Genomic DNA, 23,652 nt, shown 5'->3' with positions numbered 1-23,652 from the left:
GGAGCCGGAGCAACTCCTCAAATAACGGACCCCAGCTACGGCTGAATTTTATGTGGAGCTCCGGTGAAAATGCACGGCTCCGGCTGCAACGCCCTGATTCCTACAAGTGCCGTACCGAGAATTTGGCTCTCAAAACCCGGTTGCCAGCAGTCCCCTTGGTTGCAGACACATTATAGGTAAGACGTCATTGATGATATCATTAAGGGCTATTTCATTATTGAATAATATTTACTATGCTACCAGCATCAAAATATGTTTCCCACTACGACCCTATATCTACTCGGGCGATGGGCGATTTTGCCCAGACGTTTCGACTTCAATATCTTTTCGTTACAAGGTTCCGTCACATCACGTCATTGCTCCAAAATATATCCCTCCATCATGTCGAATGCCCCTTCCAACTTTTTATCCTGGCTACGTGTTGGTTTTTACTGTTTGCTATATTCCATTGGCGCCAAGAATTAGCAATGATTTTATTCATTTTATGTTTATCCAAAACACGCATTCAGCAGGGTAGTAGTACTAATCTATATTATTACAAGATATGTCATGACAATTCTTTCATCTGTCGCCTTCCAAGCTTTCTTCCACGGTGACTGAAATGCAGAACGATATGATACTGCATCCTGTATGTGTTGTGTATCCTATGATAGAAAACGAACGGCCAGCAGCCGTGCTCAAAACGCTTTGCGGGACGCAATACATGCTCCAGAAAAATTTATCCCAGCAATATGCTTCTAGCCAGAGTTCCCAGGGGTAGAGTTCCTAGCATAAGTTCTTTTTCGTTTCTGTCAGATTCCAGTGAATCCCAGCCGCTTAGAAAAGATAAAAGAATCGAAAGTCGAAAACGAAAAGGCATTAGACTAGCAACCTGTAGATGAGAATACAGTAGAGTATAAAGTCTGAGCATAGTGTCCTATATGGTGTGGACACAAGCAAGTCTCACGTCTAGGGCTGGGCAAAATCGAGTACCTGAGTGATTCGATTCTGAATCACGAAATATGCTTCGAGTCGAGTCGAGTAATCGAGTGTCACCCATTATGACGTCATAACAGGATGTAATACGTCAACGTTCAAATATGTATCGTTTATGCCCCCACGAAGAATATAATGCCTGCTATCCATCTCATAAATGATAATTTGGTATTTTTTCGACCATACCGATTTCAACCACTTGAGGACAATGTTGTGGGATAATCGTGACTTCAAAAATGTACTACGTCCAGTAACCTTCGTAGCTTTGTACTATATGTTTCGTATGCTAAGATACCGCCAATCAAGGTTTCAAGGCTTCAACAGTGAAAATTAGTATCGAAACTATAATTCCCGTATATAAATTAGCTTCCACTAGCGAGAAGCGTATAATTTCAGTACTCGAAAAAATTTTCTTTTACTTATCGACTCGAATCATTCGAATTAATACTCGATCCAGATTCGAGTACTCGAATCATTGTGCCCAGCGCTACTCACGTCTCAGTGAAATCGGTCTACGTCACACTTTTCATTTGGCTAAAGGCAATTTGATAGTCATTTTTAACCGGCTTGCCCGGCGCGAAATTTGATAAAACGAGTATGAATTAAACGCTACCGCGGTACTGGTTGCAAAAATATAAATTTTATTTTGCTCGAGGCCCTGGAACCTGCGAAAATCCGCCTCGAATGCTACATTATAACGGAGTTTAGTATTGTGACCAACCATCCCGTCTGAGCAGATCATGAGTAAGTGTGCACGAGAGTGAGAATGTGATTGCTCAATCGGTTGCGCAACAATGGCCAATACGCTGGCGGTTTGCGCTGCTTCTCACGTGCTACGGCCATGTTGCGTAACAATTCGATCAAATCGAATGTTCCTATTAAAAGTAATTACCTGTTTACATTTCAGACTATACATTTTACACTTCTACCTGACGTAGATTTGACATGTCTGCGACATTGCAACTAGGCCTATTACATGTAATTGAGTAGAATTTTCAGACGTTACCTCTACTTTTATTCGAGTAGCAATGCTGACTGTACTATAACCACATCTATATTTCGACGATGATTATATTCAATCGCACCTCTCTAGCTAAATCCTCTCACCTGTTACGAAAAGAAAGACTCCTGGCGAAAGGCAGATGCGCGCCTGTTGTTTCAAACCATCCCCGTTGCGGGGCTGCTACGATTTGCTCGTTAACGAGGAATGTCTCGTGTGTACTTTGTAAAATCCTGTGGGATGTTGTTCGTCATTAGATTTCGTACAATATAAGATTGCAGATATTTGACCATACGTGAGTAATGCCACACTAGGCCTCAGTCCATTTGCGATGCCTCCCGACCAACCGCGTGTGATCGACGACCTCGGTTTGGCGATTACTACAGAATAATCTGAATAGCAAACAAGTTCATTACACAGACACACCGTAAAGATGGAGTAGATGGAATAAAATACATCTTCAGGCGACTTACGCAATCTACATTGCATAAGGTTACCATATTTCTGCAACCCAAAACCCGGACATTCTTTAGCGCCCACTAGTGGATTTCAAAATGAGTTATGACGTCACACTAGCAAAGCTATGCTCGTAGACCAGAGGTGGTCACGATCCGGTTCAGAAGTATGTGGCTGTGTGTTGTGTAACCGGAACCGAAAGCACATGTTTTCAGCCCCTTCCCGCCCAAATAAACAATGATTTTGAGCCCACACTATAGGGTAATCGATGCAACTTCCGGGCGGGGGGTGCTTGCTATATGGATCTGGTTTCTATATGCATTATGCATCTTGTCTAGGCTTACCATATTTTGGAAATCTAAAAAGAGGACACTGTTTCAGAAATTTGCAACGTGCAAACCGGAGTAGAATTCCCAAAAACCGGAGAATTTTTCCCACTTTGCGATCGATTGACTAACAAAAAATAAAAGGTCATCTTGTCCGCTCAGAGCTCAAAATACCGTTTTTCTCTCCACATTGCCAGGTGGATGACTAAAGAAAAGAAAAAAGGTCATTTTTTCGCTCAGGGCTAAAATCACCGTTTTTCAGTCCGAAATACCCGCCGGAGCGTCACTTCTGTGTTAATTTGCGGCATATCACTCGCAATTTGCTCTAAATCTGACCTAAACTTTCAAAAAAGAGGACAAAATCTCAGAAAAGAGGACAAAAGGGCGTCCTCCGAGGACACTTTCAAAAAAGTAAAAAAAGAGGACAAATCCTCTTAAAAGAGGACGTATGGTAAGCCTAATTTTGTCGTTAAATTCTTTGAATGAATTATGTCAATAATATTGGTTGTTGCATATATTGCTATGTAGATACTACTCTCCGCCAACATGATCAGAGTTAGCGGTAGAGGTGGTGGAGGATGATGAATTCGAAAATACAGGGAGCGTAATTGCACATCGTTAAGTCATGTTCATGTCCTGCCAATAAGATTGCTTATCAGCCTTATGCCGGTGGGCACCACAGAGCTTTAAAACCTCCCCACCTCACCACTATCTTTGAATAAAGCATTGCAACGGCCCGTTTTCGTATGATTGCGATTACAATTAGGCTTATTCCAGTATACGAAGGTTGTTTTGATTGATACTTTATTGCAGTTTTTGCGAGGGCGGTAGTCTCCATATTAAAATCAGTAAATGTGATAGTAAATCGCGCGCAGTGCGAATAAAAATATCATGCATCAGCATCAGGGATATATAGAACTCCGGGATGGCTGACTTCATTTTGGCCGTTACCTAAGTAGGTCCAGAAAGTTACCTGCAATCTGCCTCGAAATATTCACTTTTCTGCAAGCTAGCGATACAGCTGTTTCTAGAATAATGATCCTCACCCTTTTGCAGAATAGTTAGTGAGTAAGCTAGACATTCTTCCCATATCACAACCTTACTGCTGTATAGCCAACCTAGTAAAGTATGACACTGCTGTATAGCCAACCAAGTAAACTATGACAACTCTGAATTTCAGTAAATCATGAATGTGTTTAATTTCTACACATCATATAATCTGCATCAGGCCATAAATAACAGAGTGAATAACGAATAATATCAGCGTCTTCTACCTATTTACAAGCCATTGTCTTAAACCTTGCAGCTGGGAAGGGGGGGGGGGTAATAGGATTGATTAAATCAACCATTTCAATTAGCGTTAATCGACAATTACCATGAAGTATAGGGTTGCATTTAAAACAAACATGTTTAAATCCAGGCCCTTGTATAAAACATACTTTTTTTAAGCGATGACGTCAAGAATATTCAACAGTGACGTCATATTGGATTGACATTGGCAATTGAAAATATAGGGTAAAAATAGCTCCTTTGACGAAATATATGTGCTATTGCTGTTGAACCAACTATTTTGAGGGTTCCAGCCATTCCATATCGATATTAGTCGGCTATATCGGGTGGTAATCGTCCGTAGGCTCATACAACACGTGTTTTGGAAAGTATTTACACAATTATGGCATAATTTTACAACTTAAAAAGAATTTTTTTCAAAAGGCCTTTGTTTAAAACACTGTTTAAATCATGTTTTAAACATTGTGTTTCAAACACAGTTTATTTTAAATGCACCCCCACCATGGAGCATTTACAATAATGAAAAGATAGCACGGCCTGTAAGGACTCGAAATTGTGATAGCAGCATTGTTATCTAATTCTATGTCACTCAATGAAAGTTGATCAAGAAATCAACACACCATTGATACTTCTCTTCAGGTTCAAATGCAGCCTGGGGGGGTAGAAGTTTGATACATATCACTATCAATTTGAGAAGCATTCGGTAGACCCAGTTGTTGAATTCAGCTGATATTTTGTTCACCGAGCAATAGATTCATGACCGCAGTGAAGAAATTACAACCATGGCTTAACAGTACATCACGAATGGGCGTCCTGAAGCATTTCATGCCATTTATCAGTTAAGAAATATTCAGTATCATTGTCTCGCAGATTTTCCGATAGAGCGATAGATGATTCCATGCCAAAAAAACATCTCGGTGAGGAGGCACGAGATCCAAATATTCAGATTGTGGCCATCTTTGCCAAGATTTCAATGGGATGTCCCCAGTATAATATATCAGGATATCCACTGTTGACGTGATGCAAATGCTGGAACATCGCGTTTGTTTTTCTGGAATCTGCAACAAAAATGAACAAATGATGTATTTAGAGACACAAATTAACCTTAAGAATATAATTATATATATATATGTATGCAGAGTTGTTCTATAGTGAAGAACTACTACTTCATTGTAGTACTCAAGTAGGTGTTGCCTATTTTCGAAGATAAATCTTGTAAATTTGAAGCAGCCATCTCCAAACTCAAGTACCTTGCAGGCATTTCACTTTCTACAGCTACTTGAGGAAGTTTAAATACCAGTACGCCCGGGAATACAACTATTACTTGAGTAGCAACGCAGACTACTTTAACCACATCAGGATTAATGTAAATCCCTCATTTAATACCGTATCACTAGAATCAGCCAAACTTACCTTAGGCCGACTGAGCAGAGGTCCATGCTCTGTTGCGACGATTTGACGAAACCTTGCAAATTGAATCAATCCTCAGAGTTCTCTCTTCCTACATCGTATAGGCCTAAAGCCTATAGGCTATAAGTGTTTATATGGTAAAGACAGGCCATATCTCAGGGTCGTATCCTGTCCTGACGACTGTGTTGGCTTATCCAAGGGAGTGGTCAACATCAATTGGTGACATGAACACTTAACAGTCCTGTTTTGCATCTTCAAAGCAAATGGTCAATAAATGTTGTGGCCATATTCTGGGAGTCAGCCATTGGCAGTTCACAACAGTGCACTTCTGTTGAAGTATATTTCCAGTATTGTAGCATTAAGGTGCCGTTCATTAACAAACATATGCCTGCCTTGTTTTAACAGACATGTAACTGATAAATAGTATCTGTAACGAGATTGGATTCGACAGTTGTTATAACAGTTGTTATGGACACTTACAACTGCAACGACCTTGACGTGTTGTGTTTGTATTAGATTCAAATGTTTGGTTATCCTTAATTGAAATGCCTCTTGAATCTTGCACATCGGTAGTGTACTCAGTGGCTCCAATTCTTACTAAGAATAATCAAACAATGATCCGGAATACCTGTAAGCCTGCAATAGGCTACCAGCACTACCTGCATATTCACATATTAATCTATAGCACAAGATCTTAACTGACGAAGTCCCTCCTAACGGTCGCCTTCATAGCTCAGACGGCACAGTGTAAATGTACACTTGTACTTGTACAATGTACAGCCTTGGATGGTATGGTGACATACATTCGCTTAACATACCGGTAAATGAAAAACATACCGCAAGGCGTAATCTAAATCATACTGCGGATATCAATGTTAACGTTAATTATTCTACATTTTGTTATTTTCTCACGATTATCAGCGCAGCAAAACATGTTACATAAGATACTACAGAAGCAGAGATATTCCGAAGCCGAGTAAATGACCGTACCGGCATACCGCTAAATTGCTGCTGAAGGAATAGGGCTAATATCGCAAAGTTTCAGACTACCTGAACATTTCATAACCTAGTTAACCTATAGCTTTATATAAGAACATAAACATGAATATGATATGCCCCTACCGCTCTCAAAAACTTGAAATTACACACAGCTGAAGCGGCTGACTGGAACGTGCATCAAAACTGAATGCGTGAATCCGGACCTACTTAGGTAATGCCGCGATGACGCAATTGACGCAGTCAGCCATCCCGGAGTTCTATATATCCCTGATCAGCATAAATATTCCCAAAATATATTGTTTTTATGCTGATTTACGAAATAAAATTATGAGTCTACGTCAAGTCTTCAAAATTCCGGACATTCGGCATATTTCAGAAATTCCTCCAGGACGCTTGTTTGAACAGTGAAATTCCGGACATGTCCGGGAAATTCCGGACGTATGGCAACCCTAACATTGCATTAATTTCCTTCTCTCTTAACCAGAGATATCATTCATCATTATGGCTATAAATTCTTTCGCAGCTTATATAGTTAGTCGGCGAGCTTATTTCCAGAGTTGAATGACTAGGACAAATTCAGCTATTCTAAATTATAGATTACAATAGGAATAATAGCTACACCACTTCAGGAAATTTGATCAGAATTATAGTTACTGAATCAGCAAAACTTAAAAAACTGAATTATAGAGAAATCGAACGAAAAGCCAGTTCACTATATCTCATTCATGGTCAATTCTCATAAGCATATGAGAATGGCAAATGTATGTATATTGTACACCAATTGGGGCTCGTTTCGAGCTATGTATTTCTCCTGTATAAATATTAGGATTATCACAAAGCAGGGAAACATTTCATAATCTTGATTAGAATTAGAATTCCAACATTTCACTCTAATTAGTGTAACTAGCCAGCTAGAATTATCCAGATGTCTTATCATGCTCATTTCCAGATTTCTTAACTTGACTAATGCAAAAGTCCATGTCAGGTGTAACTACATCGCTCGACGAAATTTCAGAAAACAGAAAGATCAGAAATTCTCAGTATGCGACCAGTAAGATGGCACCGATGTAAGAAATAATGTTTTTTTTTTCAATCGAGCCAAGAACATACCAAAGTCGTCCTCTTTTTTTCCAATAGCGAAATCAAGCGCAAAAAAGTCATCGCTAGGTCGAAGCATGGTCACATTGAGATCCAAGAGCGCGCCGCCATATTCTTCCAGTATTTGCAATCTACAGGGGAGCAGCATACATCACTTATTCATTCTTAAAAATCACATATGTATACTCACGAGGTGAGCAACTTTTTGTTTTCCGCAGAAATGGTACTTTGAAGTTGTTGCTGCATAGCGCCAGTCTGGTTCATCATTTTAATGCAAGTCACCTCCCTTATAAGCATCAGGTAAGGTTGGTAAAACGGGTCCTTGTCGACCAGGACATGGAAATATACAGCCGACGGTTTCAGCATTTGTAAAGCGGACCTTATCGAAGTAAAAGAATGGTATTCACGTTGGTAGTTGTCAATCATTGTCATTCTCAGTTTACATTTCACAAATCGCGCGAAGATCCAATTCTCATCTATTCAGTGCAGAATTTGTCATCCAGTGGGAGATTTTAGGTTTAAAAAAAAATTATTCAAAACTGCTTATTTTATACACTACATATTTTTTAATATGCCAAGTAGACTACTTTTGGGATATGATTTATTAGTAATATTGTCATGTTAACTGGACGAAAGACCCCCTGTATCACGGTAATTGATTATATTTCTATAATCGCCTTCATTGAATAATAACATTTCGTATATGTATTAAGACTTGGACAAACACAAATGATCATAATTTTTTATGATGCACCATTTATCCCATTGCCGATTAGTCATGTCTATGGCTTTCGATGACTTTTAGTGAACTTGCCTTACACCCAGGTAGTGCTGATACTGAATCCGCTCTCCGTTCCATACATAGTGAATGATATTCGGGATGCGTTGATCGACGTTTTCTTCGGAGCACTGAACAGCCGAATGTACTCTCAGCAGTTTGTTGTCAAGGTCGTCTACCTGTTTCGGAAGTATACAATTTCGTGTCAATAGCAGACAGTTCCATAAGTTACTGTAAACATGTACATTAAATCGCGCGTTGGTCATCCCTGTCGTAAAACTTTACATCCACAAAAAGGATATCCAGCTATTCACACCAGTTATAATATGGACATTATTTTTATATGGCGTTAGCTGTCTCCATTATCACATAAACGATCGATGTATTAGTCGACATTAGATTCCGAATAGTAGATTATGATATGGTTCGTGTCAATTCCTGACATCTTTCTGATATACGTCACTCGGACAGGCCTACGGGTAATTATGGAATTGGTTGTTTATTCCACCGTAGTGAGCATTATGTTTCGAAGCCTTTTATCTAGCCCGGTCCCCTAAATATTTTGGCGCTTCTTCGATATACGTCCCAGATCGAACAGTGCTCCCCATGACACCAAAAAATGTTTCCCACAACATAATAAAATTTATAAACGTCAAAATAATTTTTTTTGCCTTTGGAGAGTCGGATATTAGGGTTGGGGGAATGAAGGTATTAGGGTTGGATGAGAGGGTGATATTAGGGTTGGGGAGGGTGATATTAGTGTTGGAGGAGAGGGGGATATTAGGGTTGGAGGAGAAGGGGTGTTAGGGTTGGAGGAGAGGGGGTATTAGGGTTGGAGGTGGGTTAGGGTCAAAGTTGAGGGTAGGGTATTCCAAGATTAGGGTTGGGGATAATATGATTGGGAGAGGGTGGGATATTGGGAGAGGGGAGATATTAGGATTGGAGTAGAGGAGGGTATTAGGGTTGGAGGAGAGGGGGTATTAGGGTTGGAGGTGGGTTAGGGTCAAAGTTGTGGTTAGGGTATCCAAGATTAGGGTTGGGGATATCATGATTTGGAGAGGGTGGGATATTGGGGGAGGGGGGATATTAGGATTGGAGGAGAGGTGGATATTAGGGTTGGAGGAGAGGGGGTATTAGGGTTGGAGGTGGGCTAGAGTATCTCAAGATAAGGGGAGGGGGATACTAGGGTTGGGGGATATTAGAGTTGGAGGTGGGTCAAAGTTGGGGATAGGGTATCCCAAGATTAGGTTGAGGATATTAGGGTTAGATATCGTGTCCCTCACCCCAAACCTAATTATGGTTGGAGGTGGGTTAGGGTCAAAGTTGGGGTTAGGCTATCCCAAGATTAGGGTTGGGGGATATTAGGATTAGATATGGTGTCCCTCACCCCAACCCTAATCTTGGGATAGCCTAACCCCAACGTTAGCCCTAACACACATCCAACCCTAATATCTCCATTCCCCCAGTCCCAATATCCGTCTCTCCGAAGGCAAAAAATATATTTTGACGTTTATAAATTTTATCGTGTTCATGAGAAGCATTTTTGGTAACAGGGGGATCACTGTTTCGATCTGGGGCGTATATCGAAGAAGCGCCAATATTTTTTGGTTGCTGCGTTCACCCCTAACCACGAAATGCCGGAAACTGCTGGTGACAAGCAAAAGGCCATCGCTTTCACCTGTGACCTGTGGTGAACGCTGTGAATAGGAAAGTAAGTCAATATAGGGAGAGATGTTTTAAAGGACGATGTGTTCTATAGTTGTAGTTTCAAAATTGGCCTTTTATGGACTACCAAATGAATCCCGGACCGCAAACCGAGGACATATGATATAGAGCAACTATAACCTTAAAATATGGCGTCCCAAACAACGAAATGCGAACCAGCTGGCCGAATGTGTTGTCTAACGTTACTATATCAGACTCAGAATGTTGTAATATCGCTTCCAACGCATCCTTGACCGTTCTGAAACATTGACACCGTCAGATCACAAATAGCAGCAGCCTCGAGCCCAAGGCAATACGTACGGCTCATTGACATAAAGATGAACACAATAATTGTATCTCAGGTCCCAATTATTGTAAAACAGCCAATCTTCCCCATCCATATAGTTAGGCCTCATCATAGAGTATTGCTCAACGTGCAGCGGAATCTCCGGGAACCACTTGTGGAGTCTGTAATAAATCGAAATACTAGCTTCACGTCGCTGTAAAATTTGATTGCGTGCTGCATAAATGGCTGTGTTTACCTGCGCGGCATCACGGTGCTGTGATCACTCCAGCGCGTGTGATCAAAGTTAATGTAAGAGCTTCTCCAGAGTTGAATGAAGGAAGCGTTCTTCTCGGCCATAATAAAGCTGTTACCTTCACATAAAGTCATCTCAATATTACATTTACCTATATGTAGGTATAGTCGGGCTGGAAAGAATCGACTAGCATGGGGATACGATTATGAATCAAGTATTAAGCTTCCAGTTGATTCGTCATTTGGAGTATTACACATTATGATATCACAACAATGGTATAGATTTGAGGGATTCATATATGTACTTTTTAATACAATCCAAAAGTAAATAATATTAATGAAAATTTATTTCAACTCAATCAACACGGCCGTATCGATCAATTTATGTAATATTTATTACGGTGCGATCTGTAACAATGCAACCGTTCAATCATCACATCGCAGGAATGTCGCATATGATATGAATCGAAGTTTATTGGCTCGGAATACGAGAAGAAATGATCGAGACAATGATTCTCGTTCAGTAAATGTCTGCTATAGTGGCAAGGGGCGAATGATTTTGGTGGTCGGAAATACCGACTGCCACTATGCATTCCACTCGGATCATTAAAATTGGTGCAGATTATTGTATTTGACTCGTTATACCCATTCCTGGTAAATGAGCATATCAGAACACGAGTGGCATACATCGATTTTGTAAAGTCGCCCTTGTTTCAATGTTGTACCAGGCAACTTCATGCAGGATTGTATTCTTTGTTCACCGTATCTACAAAGTATTGTTTATACTACTGCGCATTTGTGAGATATTGCTTCAAGGGGCAATTTCGAACCTATATACACGAATTACTTATGCACGAAATTTACCCATCTCTACGAGACCCAAAATTTAGAAATTTACATTCGATCATGGAGTAGACAATAAAATCTCCGTGCTAAAATCGCCAAACAAAATATTCAACAACAGCACAAACATATATACCTGTAATTAACAGGACAATACACGATACGCATCACGTGTGGTAATCACGAGAGATGGTGTGAACGCGTTCAGTGTTTGAACCTGAGACATTTAGAGATTTACGTTCACAAACGAACCTTGGTAGATTCTACACCAGGGGCCACCAACCCGGTGCCCGCGGGCACCAGGTAGCCAGCGAGGACTAAATGAGTAGCCCGCGAGCCCATTCTAAAAATAGGTGGAGTAACAGCAATTACCAATATTCGTCAGATTATTACCAATGAGCTTTTAAATATATAGATCGATCGATTCAGCTATTCTTGTTTAAAACACACTAACATGTAACTTACATATATAAACACTTATCTTCTATTACAATTAGTAATATATAGATATGTGATAGAATCACCATAAATTCAAGATACGGCGCATTGCCTATACAGGTGACATAACGGAATGCCCCACGGTCTTCTTGAAATGGTGGCGGTTCCGTTATGATAGCTCGACGACCAGGACAATGCCACAGTATAGTAAACAATATTACTATTCGGACTCAGATAGCCGTGAAGTACTAGCAGATTTTCAATATCTGTACACCCATTACGTATTGCATCTTTCGACACAGCTTGTTTCTGTTACAATCAACGCAGTTTAATATAGGCTACCATGTTTCTAACTTTCCGTAATCGTTGCTGCTGTCCGGTATTGTCATTTTTGGATGCTGAACAGTAGGAGATTGAAATTGTAACACTGCAAAATGACCCCACCTCACTGTGCAGCAACGTTTGGTGCATTGTTGATACGGAAAAGTACAGTGGTGTATGCGCAGCAGCTGTGAAGGTTGCAAGCGTCTATGGTTCAACTTATCGTTGTGAATCAGCCTTTCCGGACATGAACTTCATCAAAAACAAACACAAAACACGCTTAATTATTGCACATCTGGAACACTCACTCAGAATTGCAGTGTCAAGTTAAATACCAGAGTACAGCGCACTAGTTGATATCATACAATGCCAGGCTTCCCACTGACTGCTATAGAAACAGATAACATGATGTCCAGTCCTGCCCAGTGCTATGAATATCAAAGCGGAAATTCAGTGTGGTGCGGGTAAACGGCGGGAGTAAATAGTAGCCCGCCGCTTCTATCATTACGCAAAAGTAGCCCTCTGTTGCAAAAAGGTTGGTGACCCCTGATATAGGGTAAATATAGGTCCTTTGACAAAATATCTGTACTATAACTGTTAAACCAACTATTTTGAGGATTCCTACCATTCCATATCGATGTACGCCTGTTAAATCGGTTGGTAATTGTCCGTGGGCTTATACAACATGATTTTATGAAGTATTTACGCAATTATGGCATAATTTTACAAATTAAAAAAAATCATTTCTCAAAGGCCTTTGTTTAAAACACTGTTTACAACATGTTTTAAACAAATTGTTTTAATGCACCGTTTCTTTTAAATGCAACCCTAGTCGTTACGTTGATATTGAGCAGAGTGTAGAACGGGTTCTACCGCATTAACAAGTTATACAGCCGTAGCCTACACCCCAATCGCACGGATTTGGTTTGTTTGGTACAATAAACATATGATATCGAGATGGACCCCGTACGCTTGCTAGATTTTTTACATCACACAACGATATGAATTTTATTGATTGGTTGAATAAGCATCAAACTTTTTCAGCAAAGCAAGTGAAATCTTCGAGACTGTCAAAGTACATGCTCGTTTAAAGTTGATTGTTTATGCTACAAGCGCCATGCAGAGTGGCCTGCTGTTGAAATGCAATAAATTTCAACCAAATGTTATAATGGCGTGAAAATTGTAATACATGAAATGGGTTCACAGTGCAGATTCTACCATGGTTCGTTTGTGAACGTGAACCTCGAAGTTCCGAGGTTAACACACAGAACGCGAACGCGAACCTCACGTTCACACCATCCCTAGTTCACACCATCCCCAGTCACCACCGTTGACACATATATGAGGAATTGATGTACTACGTCGCTTGCCAAGTTACTTCACAGCGCTGTGTCTAGACAAAACTATTGTAACTGTGACTACCTTTCGGTACTATCAAAGCAGTACTATATATGGCGAAAATATGGTTCTTCGCGAACCTCACCGTAGGACCGGTCTTCTTCTTTGCCAAGCACCGCCGAATGCTTCATCAGGGGATCCAAGGCACGAATGAAAAACACGTTCACGTCGCAGTAGATCCCACCATATTCGCTTAGTATTTCCAATCTATAAAATCAAGCATTTGTCCGGAATATTAAGCTCTATCCATGTAAATAAGACACAAATAAGGCAAAATTTAGGGTTCTATAATAGTGTTTTTACCCGGAGTTTACGCGAACCCAGGGGCCCGCTGAAGGTCAAGAAACACACCCAACTCATACAACAGAAAGTCACATTAATTTGTAGCCAATGTTCATTATAATCTATTTGCTATGCACGAAAATCATGTTTAAATAGTTTCGAACGTTTAACACTGTTGCTGATTAACATTTCATTTCGTGCACCAGTATTCGACAGTGGCAGTTTTCGTCCTTTTTTCTGACTAGGCTTAGATGTGGGTATTGCAGATAAGCGTAATGCTTCGTTAGATGAGTAAAGGATTAACATCCACTGTTCCATATTCTGCTTACGTGCAACACGTGGCCTATATTTACCAGATCATTAGGCTACATCATATCTCAAACGCAATTTAGCCTTCAGCTAGCACTGGCACTGATTTCCATGCAACATTCAGTTCAAGAGGATTGCCAAGTAAACTCAATAGATTCTTTCTCAGTCTTACAAACTTGTCGTTACATTATACGGAGTAAGAATCGAATGCATCAATGTGCAAAGTGCAGTCTTATATTTAAAATTGTGTGGCTCGAGGAGGGGTTTTAGAATTTACACCTGTATGTTCGTTAAGGCCCGCGGGCTTCACGCGACTCGAGACGGCGCATAAAACCCTAAAAAACGTTATCGAAATATTAGATGCGTACTAAAATCTAATTAGTGCAGCGACTTAATTAAAGTTTTTGATAATATACCCTTGAAAGTTTCAGGATCGTGCGAACGCGAACCTTTTTGAAAGGTTCTGTGCCAACAATTTTAACGACAACTTGCAAGGGAATATAAACGGCGTCTTACTATTGCTACATTGATACTGAGCAGATTGTAATCCGGTTTTCCATACTTGCTACTGAGATTACCCCACAAACAAGTTGCACAGTAGCCTGGCCAACACCCCAATCGCACAGATTTGATTTTTATGACACAATAACTACACAAATCAAGATTGATCCTATACGCCTGCTGGATTAAACAACGACTCATTCTTCATAACAATTTCAATGATTGGTTGAATAAGCATCATCCGCCGACTACAAACATGTAGTGCATCTCGTTCTTGATGTTGTGTGATTGCGGGTCAAGCAATATTCACAAACGTGAAACTGAATATTTCGCGCAAACAAAAGCAAGCAAGTAGTTTGAAGTTGAAAGGCAAAGACTTTAAACCAAATATGTTATATTGACGTGAAGAATTGTGATAAATGAAAAAGGTTCACAGTGCCGAACCTACCAAGGTTCGTTTGTGAACGTGAACCTCCAAATTTATGAGGTTCAGATACAGAACGCGAACGTGAACCTCACGTTCACACCATCATTCTTACTGTAGTGGTACTTATTTCATTGCTGACGCAATAGCCCGAACTCAGGCACCAGCCCTAATCCACCCGAAGCTAAGTTCAAGAGAAAGACCATAAAAAAGTATAGAATCATCACATTGATTTGGTCGTTCTGCACATATATATTTTTAGCAAAATGTATTCCCTATGATGTAATTCCTTTCACGCGACCTTACTTCAGCTGTTTTTAATTCTTAGCTGTAGTTGCAATATTGGTAAGTTATTGATAAGTCCGGTCCATGAGCATTACCGGTTTAAATGAGATCGTTTGACTTCAAATTCAAAGTACAATGTCTCTGGGCAACCCGTGGTTTTACTGCGTTATATATTTACTATTCATCCTTGACAGAAAGGTGCCAGATAGCTGATCTAGCGACACCCACGCGCAATTACGTTACAGTTACAGGTTCGACGTAAATGTTGATGCTCTGACGCAATAATAGTATCGCTTCGATTTATAATGTTATTAAATAGTGTGATGGAACAACCCGATAAGTGTTATGACCAACAGTTACTATAATATCACCTAGCAACATCAGATTTATGCTCCACAAGACTGATTGGTCGGCCCATCACGCTTTCCGGCATCTTCCTGTATGTAGTTCTCAAACATGAAACCTCTTCTTTTAACCGTTCCCAGTACGGTCCGTCCGGTTCAGGATGATCCATGTGGAATATTATGAATTTCGGCTTTTGTATCAGCGCCGTACTTCTGAATGATGTAACGACGATGATGTACGTGCAATGTAATTAGCAATCCAGTGATTTGCAGGTTACCTTATCGAGTAGTATTGCACTGCGTTCAGCGTTAGCCTCCCAAACCAAACATAATGGATTACGTTCGGTATTTTATGCCCGGGTTTTACAATCTCATCGCTGCATTGAATACGTCGATATAAGAGTCTTTTCCCTTCCGTTCCAGTGATATCGAAAGAAGGAAAACCACGCAGCACTGGCGGAGTGATAACAACTTGCCTATCTTCAGAATTTTCTTGCGTTGATTTTCGAACCTTGGAATTGCCGTGAATTCCAGCATTCCGTTCTGTAAACGTGAGGTAAACTATGCAGAGCAAAGCTAATGCGCCAATCAGTAATTTTTCCAACTTTCTCATTTTCTACTCCCAAACCTGCCGGTAGACTGTACTACTGAAATAACACATCGTGTCGCAATACACAAGGTAATTGATTCGCCTGCCAATAGTTTGCCCCAGGCTATTTTAAATTTCACACACAAGAATGTAGATGAATGGTAAACCTTTTGTCTATATTTTTTGACCTAAGTTAATAATATTATTGTTTGTGTTGGTCAACTATAAAGGCTGACTCATATAAATGTTATGTATACTTTCAATAAATAATATTCGTTGGTTGGAAACGGTAAGTAATGGATCCCACTGCGACTACGTAAAAGTGCGCGTGCCTTTTTCTTACATGTTCTATACCAGGGATCTCAACCTAACGGTAAGAACAGAAATTTCGGATTTTCGAGATTTGACAATATTTATGTGCCACATACCTCTTATCATATTTGTGAAGTTGAAATCACCCGCATTGCTCCTAAAACATGAGCTACTTATCCACATTTACGATCATACCATTTTAGAATGCTACCATGCGAGGGAAGAACTGATATGATGTTCTGATAAAATATGACCCGTAGACGATAAGTGACTGACAATTCCGACTTGATTCGTAACTCCGTTACGAAGTTACCCAGTTACAACTAGAGCCCGACCGATTATCGGCTCGCCGATAATATCGAGTCGATATCACGCTTGGAGAGAAATATCGGTATCGGCCATTGAAGGTAAAAAGATATCGGCCATATTCGTGACGTCACAACATGGTGGCAGGGAGTCAGAGAAATCGATAGAAGACGTGAGGACGGTAAATTATAAAAATAAATGGCCAAGCTGCATATAGTGCATACTGCATACAGGGCAGTAGGCGTGCCTATATGAAAAATATTATAGATAACTAACCACCGTTATGCCCCACTGACTTCGTGGGATTCCCCCTGCGGTAATCGATCACCAAGGACAGAGAGCAGCTGGATGGATAGTTGTCTGCAGAAGATTTCAATCAGTAAGAGAAATGAGACCTCCAATCATGCTGGACTGACCCTCGTAATGACAGAGAAAATCGTCGCGTCGAAACATTTCTCGGTTCGGTACCAACAGAGTTAATTATACCAGTAATGTATGAAGTCGTCTGACTGAGGCCTGCCGCTGCGGGGCCACCATCATGGGAAATATGCGACTCGCATAATGCGAGCATAGAGGGCAAGAAAATCAAGCAAACGTGGAGTAAAGCCAATAATTGATACGAACATTTTTGATTCCATGATGACATTGGCCAATTCTGACAAAAGAGCGTAAAATAGTGATCGATTGATTGTTGAAATACTGGTCATGGTCAAGGCGCAAGGGGGATGGGTGGAGCAGTTGCAGACGTCGACAATTTGAGTTGTTATGCACATTCTCTTCAGCTATTTGTTAATGATGTGCCGAAGGCTCCAGATGCATTGCCAGAAGAATATCAATATAAAAATCAATATTTGGTGAAACCATTGAAGGAACGATCCCCTGCAACTGCAAGGGAGCGGTGAAACCGAAATGAAGAAAGATTTCCAATTTTTGCTGTGCCACTAACTATGGTACCAAGTTAAAGACTGCTCACTGTGTTTAGTACTATGTACATCATCTATGGAAGACCACAGAAGCTTACTCCTTGGAGAAAGGGCCGAAAAATTGTGCTTCGTGAACTGTAATCTGTAACTGCTGGATTGGTGCTTTTGATATATTATTATAGTTCCTTGATCATTTATTTCATGTTCAAGCATATCAATGGCTGTAAAGTTGTTGAAAGAAATGCTCTGAGGTGTTAGATATGGGCCTTGAGCTAGATTCCGTATCTTTTGAATATCGGCTGAATATATCGGGGTTATCGGTGGAGGTACTGGATATCGGTCTTATCGGTATCGGCTCAGAAATCCAATATCGGTCGGGCTCTAGTTACAACTATGGACATAAAAATAAATTATTCGCATGTCATGAGGAATAGTAATAGATCAGAAGGACGTAGCTTAGTATTTCGTGATCCAAGCAAATCGATTTAGCAAACATTCCTATTCTGTGGCCTCCGTGATGTATACATTCAAAAATAGTTACGTCGTGGGCCCCTTTATCGAAGCTGTTGACGCTACTAAAAGGTGGCGAGTAACGTTGTGGTACACGCACGATTGTTCGGTGATTACTATGAGCTAATCACCAAATTTTAAGTAAATATTTGTGTTCAGCGACCACAACTTAGCCAGGATTGTAATGACTCGTGCCAGGCTACAGTCGCGATTTTTGATGACTCAACTGGACTGTGCATTGACATTGATTGTGCATTGACTCGACTTGCAGTCGAGCCATTGCTCATGGCTCGGACCAAGTCATATGATTCGAGACTGGGTCTAGCAATACAGGCATTTTATTGTAATTTCTAGGAATAGTCAGGTTATAACACTATTATTATTTCGTCTATCAGTACTAGTACTTGGAAATGATACCAGAAACTGGTAAAATTGGGGGGAAATAGTATATTATGAATGCGAAGCATTCGATACTACTGAGTAGAGTTATAAAAAGTGAGTTTTACATTTCAATAACTCTGAACTAAACCGTCACCACAATGACTTGGACTAGGACTCGAGTCAAAACACTATGACTCGGACTTGACACTGTACTCCTTGACTTGGACTCGGACTTGACCCAATAGTGAATTGAAAATGACTCGACTTGAATCTAGTCATACCCATAAAAGTGAGATTGACTTGTAACTCGGAAGCTTGTGACTTAGTTACAGCCCTGAATTTAGCCTCGAGTAACCCTAGTCGTTTCAGGAGCAATTTGGCCAATCCTAATGCAATGACCAGCAAATATAATACTTGTGATGTGATATTAACAACATTGATGTTCTGTGTTGTTGTCTCCGGTTATTTATAACCGAATATGTACTCGTTAACGTTTGTTTTGTATCGCTATTACCCTGTCTTGCCTGTCTACTAGTTGTTTGTTATTGGTATTATCACGTTTTACAGACATAATAGCTCCTACATTTCGAATTTGATTCACCCTTACTGACGTTCACTACTGATGAGCGTCAGTCGAAAAGCTTTTTGCGAATAAATTAACTATATGAAGTTATTGTTTCGCGTGATGCTTTATTAGGCAGAGGATTCTGAAAATCCAACGTTTCCACCATCTACCTGCTACAACAGACGTCGGAACCTATAATTATTTTGATGATCTAATATGGATCTTTGATAAATTCCTAATTTGCCACCTAAATCGATTCTTATTTTACAATACCGCTGATTTTGTTTGCACATTTTCATAATGGATCGGAATTACTTGACTTGTGGTAGTCTATATAGGGCTAAAAAGTGGCCCATCCAAGGGTTTTTTTAGGGGCATGTTATCCCCTTTAAAATAATGTGAAATATATTGCTGACTGATAATTGGTCATATACCATTCCAATATAATAGGATTTGTTTCTATAATAATGTGTAGGTGCAAAATCAAAAGGCATTAAATTTCTCTCTGATTATTCAACGCATCGCGCAATCCATTTCCAGACGGGTGCCTTTATTTTGTACATGCAAGCTAATGAAAAGCTAATGAAGCTAATTAAGCTAATGAAAAGCTGATTAGGCTAATGAAAAGCTAATGAAGTTAATGAAAAGCTAATTAAGCTATTGAAAAAGTAAACTAATGATAAGTAAGCTAATGAAAAGTTAATGAAGCTAATGAAAAGCTAATTTGGCTAATGAAAAAGTAAGCTAATGAAAAGATAATGAAAAGCTAATGAAAAGCTAATTAAGCTAATGAAAAAGTAAGCTAATGAAAAGTAAGCTAATGAAAATCTAATTAAGCTAATGAAAAAGTAAGTTCATGAAAAGTAAGCTAATGAAGCTAATACCTATGCTGTAGCACGGGAGCCTTTCGACCCGCCTGGCGGGAGCAGACCTTTTAACCTGGCCCATGCATTTTAAAGGGGAGTTTGGACTTTGAAAATTTTCGAGCTCGCCTATACTTTAACGTGGGCAAATAACTGCCGCAACTTTGCCGCGCGTGGCGTACCCCGAAAACACGCGGCCCTACGGCAAACCCCCTATACTTGCTCGGATCGGTCCCAGATTTCGTATGAGCCTAGTCGTGGGGGGTGTTTGACCGATAACTTTTTTAGAAATTTTCCGGACTTCAACTTTTTTTCAATTTCGTCCCATGTTAAAGGATAGGGAAGTTGGACTTGATCGATTTTTCAGACATTTTATAATTTACAATTTTTTCGATTCCCGATTTTCTGCTATCGGTCGAAGCGGCGCACGCTGTAAAACGCGACGGTACCTCTTTTGTCTCGATCGAACCACCGGGAGGGAAGTTATGGCCCGAAAACCAAAGTTCGGACTCTAACTTTTTTTCGATTTCGTCCCCATGTTAAAGGAGAGGGAAGTTGGACTTGATCGTTCTACTTTTCGGGTATCGTTCGACGCAGCTCAAGGCGTAGAACGCGACGACACCCTAGGCGGGGCTCACACGAAATCCGGGACCGATCCGAGCAAGTATAGGCGGTTTGCCGTAGGGCCGCGAGTTTTGGGGAAGGCAACGCGCGGCAAAGTTGCGGCAGTTATGTCGCCCACGTTAAAGTATAGGCGAGCTCGAAAAATTTCAAAGTCCAAACTCCCCTTTGAAATGCATGAGCCACGTTAAAAGGTCTGCTCCCGCCAGGCGGGTCGAAAGGCCCCCGTGCTACAGCATAGTTATTAGCTTCATTTGCTTTTAGCTTCATTAGCTTACTCTTCATTAGCTTACTTTTTCATTAGCCTAATTAGCTTTCATTAGCTTCATTAGCTTTTCATTAGCGTACTTTTCATTAGCTTACTTTTTCATTAGCTTAATTAGCTTTTCATTAGCTTAATTAGCTTTTCATTAGCCTAATTAGCTTCATTAGCTTTTCATTAGCTTGCATGGACAAAATGTAGGCACCCCAGACGCTCAAGAAACCATGCGATATCACGCATAATTCGTCGTACTCAACGTTGAACCCCGGAAATCTTGTGGTGCACGATGAAGGGATTAATCAGAGAGAAAAGCGAATTTCGCGAATTTCGCGAACTTCGCCATGCATTTTCGGCGGTGCTCTGCAGAATATTCAAGTAGAGCCGGAACTGGAGCCGGTTGTTTCAAAGGTAGCTCCGGCTCCCAAGTGCTCCATAAGATGGTATGTTACTACTAATAACTTAATCCACGTAATTTCATGGTATTCGTTCAGGAAATTCTGATCTCTTGCCTCGTTGGCACCATATATTGGCACCGCCTTGTACATAGGGGCCATATCTAAGTAGGCTAGAGGCTAGACGTGTGCGATATCGCCCCCCAGGGGGCGATTTGTCGGTCCAGGGGGGCGAAAATAGCGAAGGGGGCGATAGGGGGCGATGGCGCGTTAAAATGGCTATATTGGCGTCCATGACAATACCTGCCGCACTCAAACCCTTAATTGGGATGGGGGCCCGAGCTCGAAGTAGGCCCACAATTTTTTTCGTGAATTAACATTAATTATAGAGTATTATTTTGGAAATTTAGGCAGCTTATTCAAATAATTTTTGCGCTGCGCGCCATTTCGTGGTGTCTTATTTCTTGCTTATTGGATACCCTTCCCCCAAGAAATAATACGCATGAGTTATAGAAATGGGCATCTCGGCGTCAGCCATTATCACACTATGACGCACCAAGACATATGAAGTTTCAGGCCATGTAACATGCGACTCCGAGAAGTGTGCCAGAACGAGAATACCTTGGCGGAAAAGGACTACCTTTCTGCTGACCGACTTCGATATATATACGATATACATATATATTTAATTGTCCATAGGCGCCTAAATGGCTGGCGCCAAATGTTCCTGTCCTGGCAATAAGAACCCCACAAAACAAATGCCATCTCGCAGAGAAAAATTAATGGCCAGTGCAGAAATGCCAATTTGAAATCGTGTGCGTCTTTTAGTTTAGTACGTATGGGCGATTTGAATATCTTATTTTGACATAGCAGACAGGCCACGAAATGCCATTACGTAACGAAGTCATTATACCCACGGGTCCGTCCGAATATGTTCAATTATTCTTTACGGGCCCTACATTTTCCAAGACACCTCACTCAGCTTTACCGGTAAATCTGATTACATGAGCAGAGAGAGGATAAAAAATTTACAGCAATATATATGCAATTCCCGACCATATTGACCGATTCAATCATGAATGATAGAAATTTTCCCCGCTTAGCGCGAATTACCTAAAGAGGCCATCAATTTTTGCTGAGAAGTAGCTGTAAAGAGGTATCGGGGGAGTTTGGTCCGAGGGGTGCAGAGGTTTGCTTTATCGCCCTATTGGGGGGGGGGGGGGTACAAGACAAACGTATTGGGGGGGCTGACGAAGTGCTGTTACGGTCCTCTTGGAATGAAGTCGGAGACATCACCTTTTTTGTGAGTCAACTCACCAAAATTCAGCTGTAAAAGTGTAATTTCGAGGTCGAGCCGAAAAGTTGACCTTTTTTCCTAGTCAACTCACCGGTGATTTCAGTCTGTATGCCCATTTTTCGGTTCCCAATATTTGGGGGGCGATGATCGCTGTGAAGTTTGAAAAGGGGGCGATGAGTCGAAAAAGGTTGGGAACCGCTGGGCTAGAGGCTGGTAGGCAAAGTTCTCAACCTTGCCTCCAGCGCCCGTCAAGAGAGAGAGAGAGAGATGATATTCTTTTTCGCCTGCACCATCGGGATGCTTTGACGACGGAGTTGCGATACGGCCGCGAGGTCATCTATTCTGCGCCCCCGTTTTTTACTCCTCCATGCTACCCGTGACTACTGAGCGCCTAGCAGGATAGCTGCGGATACCAATTTTCGAGTCTTTGGTATGACCCGGCCGGGGATCGAACCCACGACCTACCGATCGAGAAGGCGGAAGCATAACCATTACACTATCTCGCTCGGTAGGGGCGAAAAGGATTCCGAAGGGGGCGGTAACGCTCATGGGTCGATATGGGGGGCGCTAGGCTCAGGGGGCGGTAGGGGGCTGACGAAAATGGCTTCGCAGTAGATGATTAAGTAGTAGGACTTACCCTTATTGAGTTTTCAGTGCATATTAACATACGACAAAACATGTCAAACGTCAAAATTTCTGGTCGAGCTTCGCGGCAATGTTTGTCAAATATGTTTTCATAAATGTAGTGGCTTCTTATAATTCATCTAAAATAACTTGCGCGTACTTTCAGATCGCCAATTCCTCGTTAAGACACTGACGTCATGCTTGCTATGGTTATTTTCAACAAAATGTTTCGAACTAGTTATTGTATCCTGAAGCACACAGCGTGTGGTTATCGTATAACGAGGCACT

At 40.9% G+C, this 23,652-nt stretch overlaps 1 protein-coding gene across 1 annotated transcript; it reads right to left on the bottom strand.

Moving 5' to 3' along the window:
• Window positions 1–443: 443 nt before the first annotated feature.
• On the bottom strand, window positions 444–16,364 carry LOC145444996 (uncharacterized). Its single transcript, XM_080323080.1, has 12 exons — window positions 15,998–16,364; window positions 15,747–15,932; window positions 13,660–13,781; window positions 10,579–10,693; window positions 10,358–10,504; window positions 10,178–10,295; window positions 8,369–8,511; window positions 7,745–7,933; window positions 7,567–7,685; window positions 2,271–2,367; window positions 2,083–2,208; window positions 444–815 (listed from the first exon to the last, which is right to left on the bottom strand). The coding sequence occupies exons 1-12, from the start codon at window positions 16,330–16,332 to the stop codon at window positions 719–721; spliced, it is 1,794 nt and encodes a 597-aa protein (XP_080179206.1). The 5' UTR covers window positions 16,333–16,364; the 3' UTR covers window positions 444–718.
• Window positions 16,365–23,652: the final 7,288 nt, after the last annotated feature.

This window comes from Botryllus schlosseri, chromosome 8 (genome assembly GCF_051294905.1).
Source record: "Botryllus schlosseri isolate E-star chromosome 8, Bs_hap1, whole genome shotgun sequence".
Classification (NCBI taxonomy): domain Eukaryota; kingdom Metazoa; phylum Chordata; class Ascidiacea; order Stolidobranchia; family Styelidae; genus Botryllus; species Botryllus schlosseri.
The sequence above is the reverse complement of the archived record's forward strand: the minus strand, read 5'-3'. Positions and strand labels throughout refer to the sequence as shown.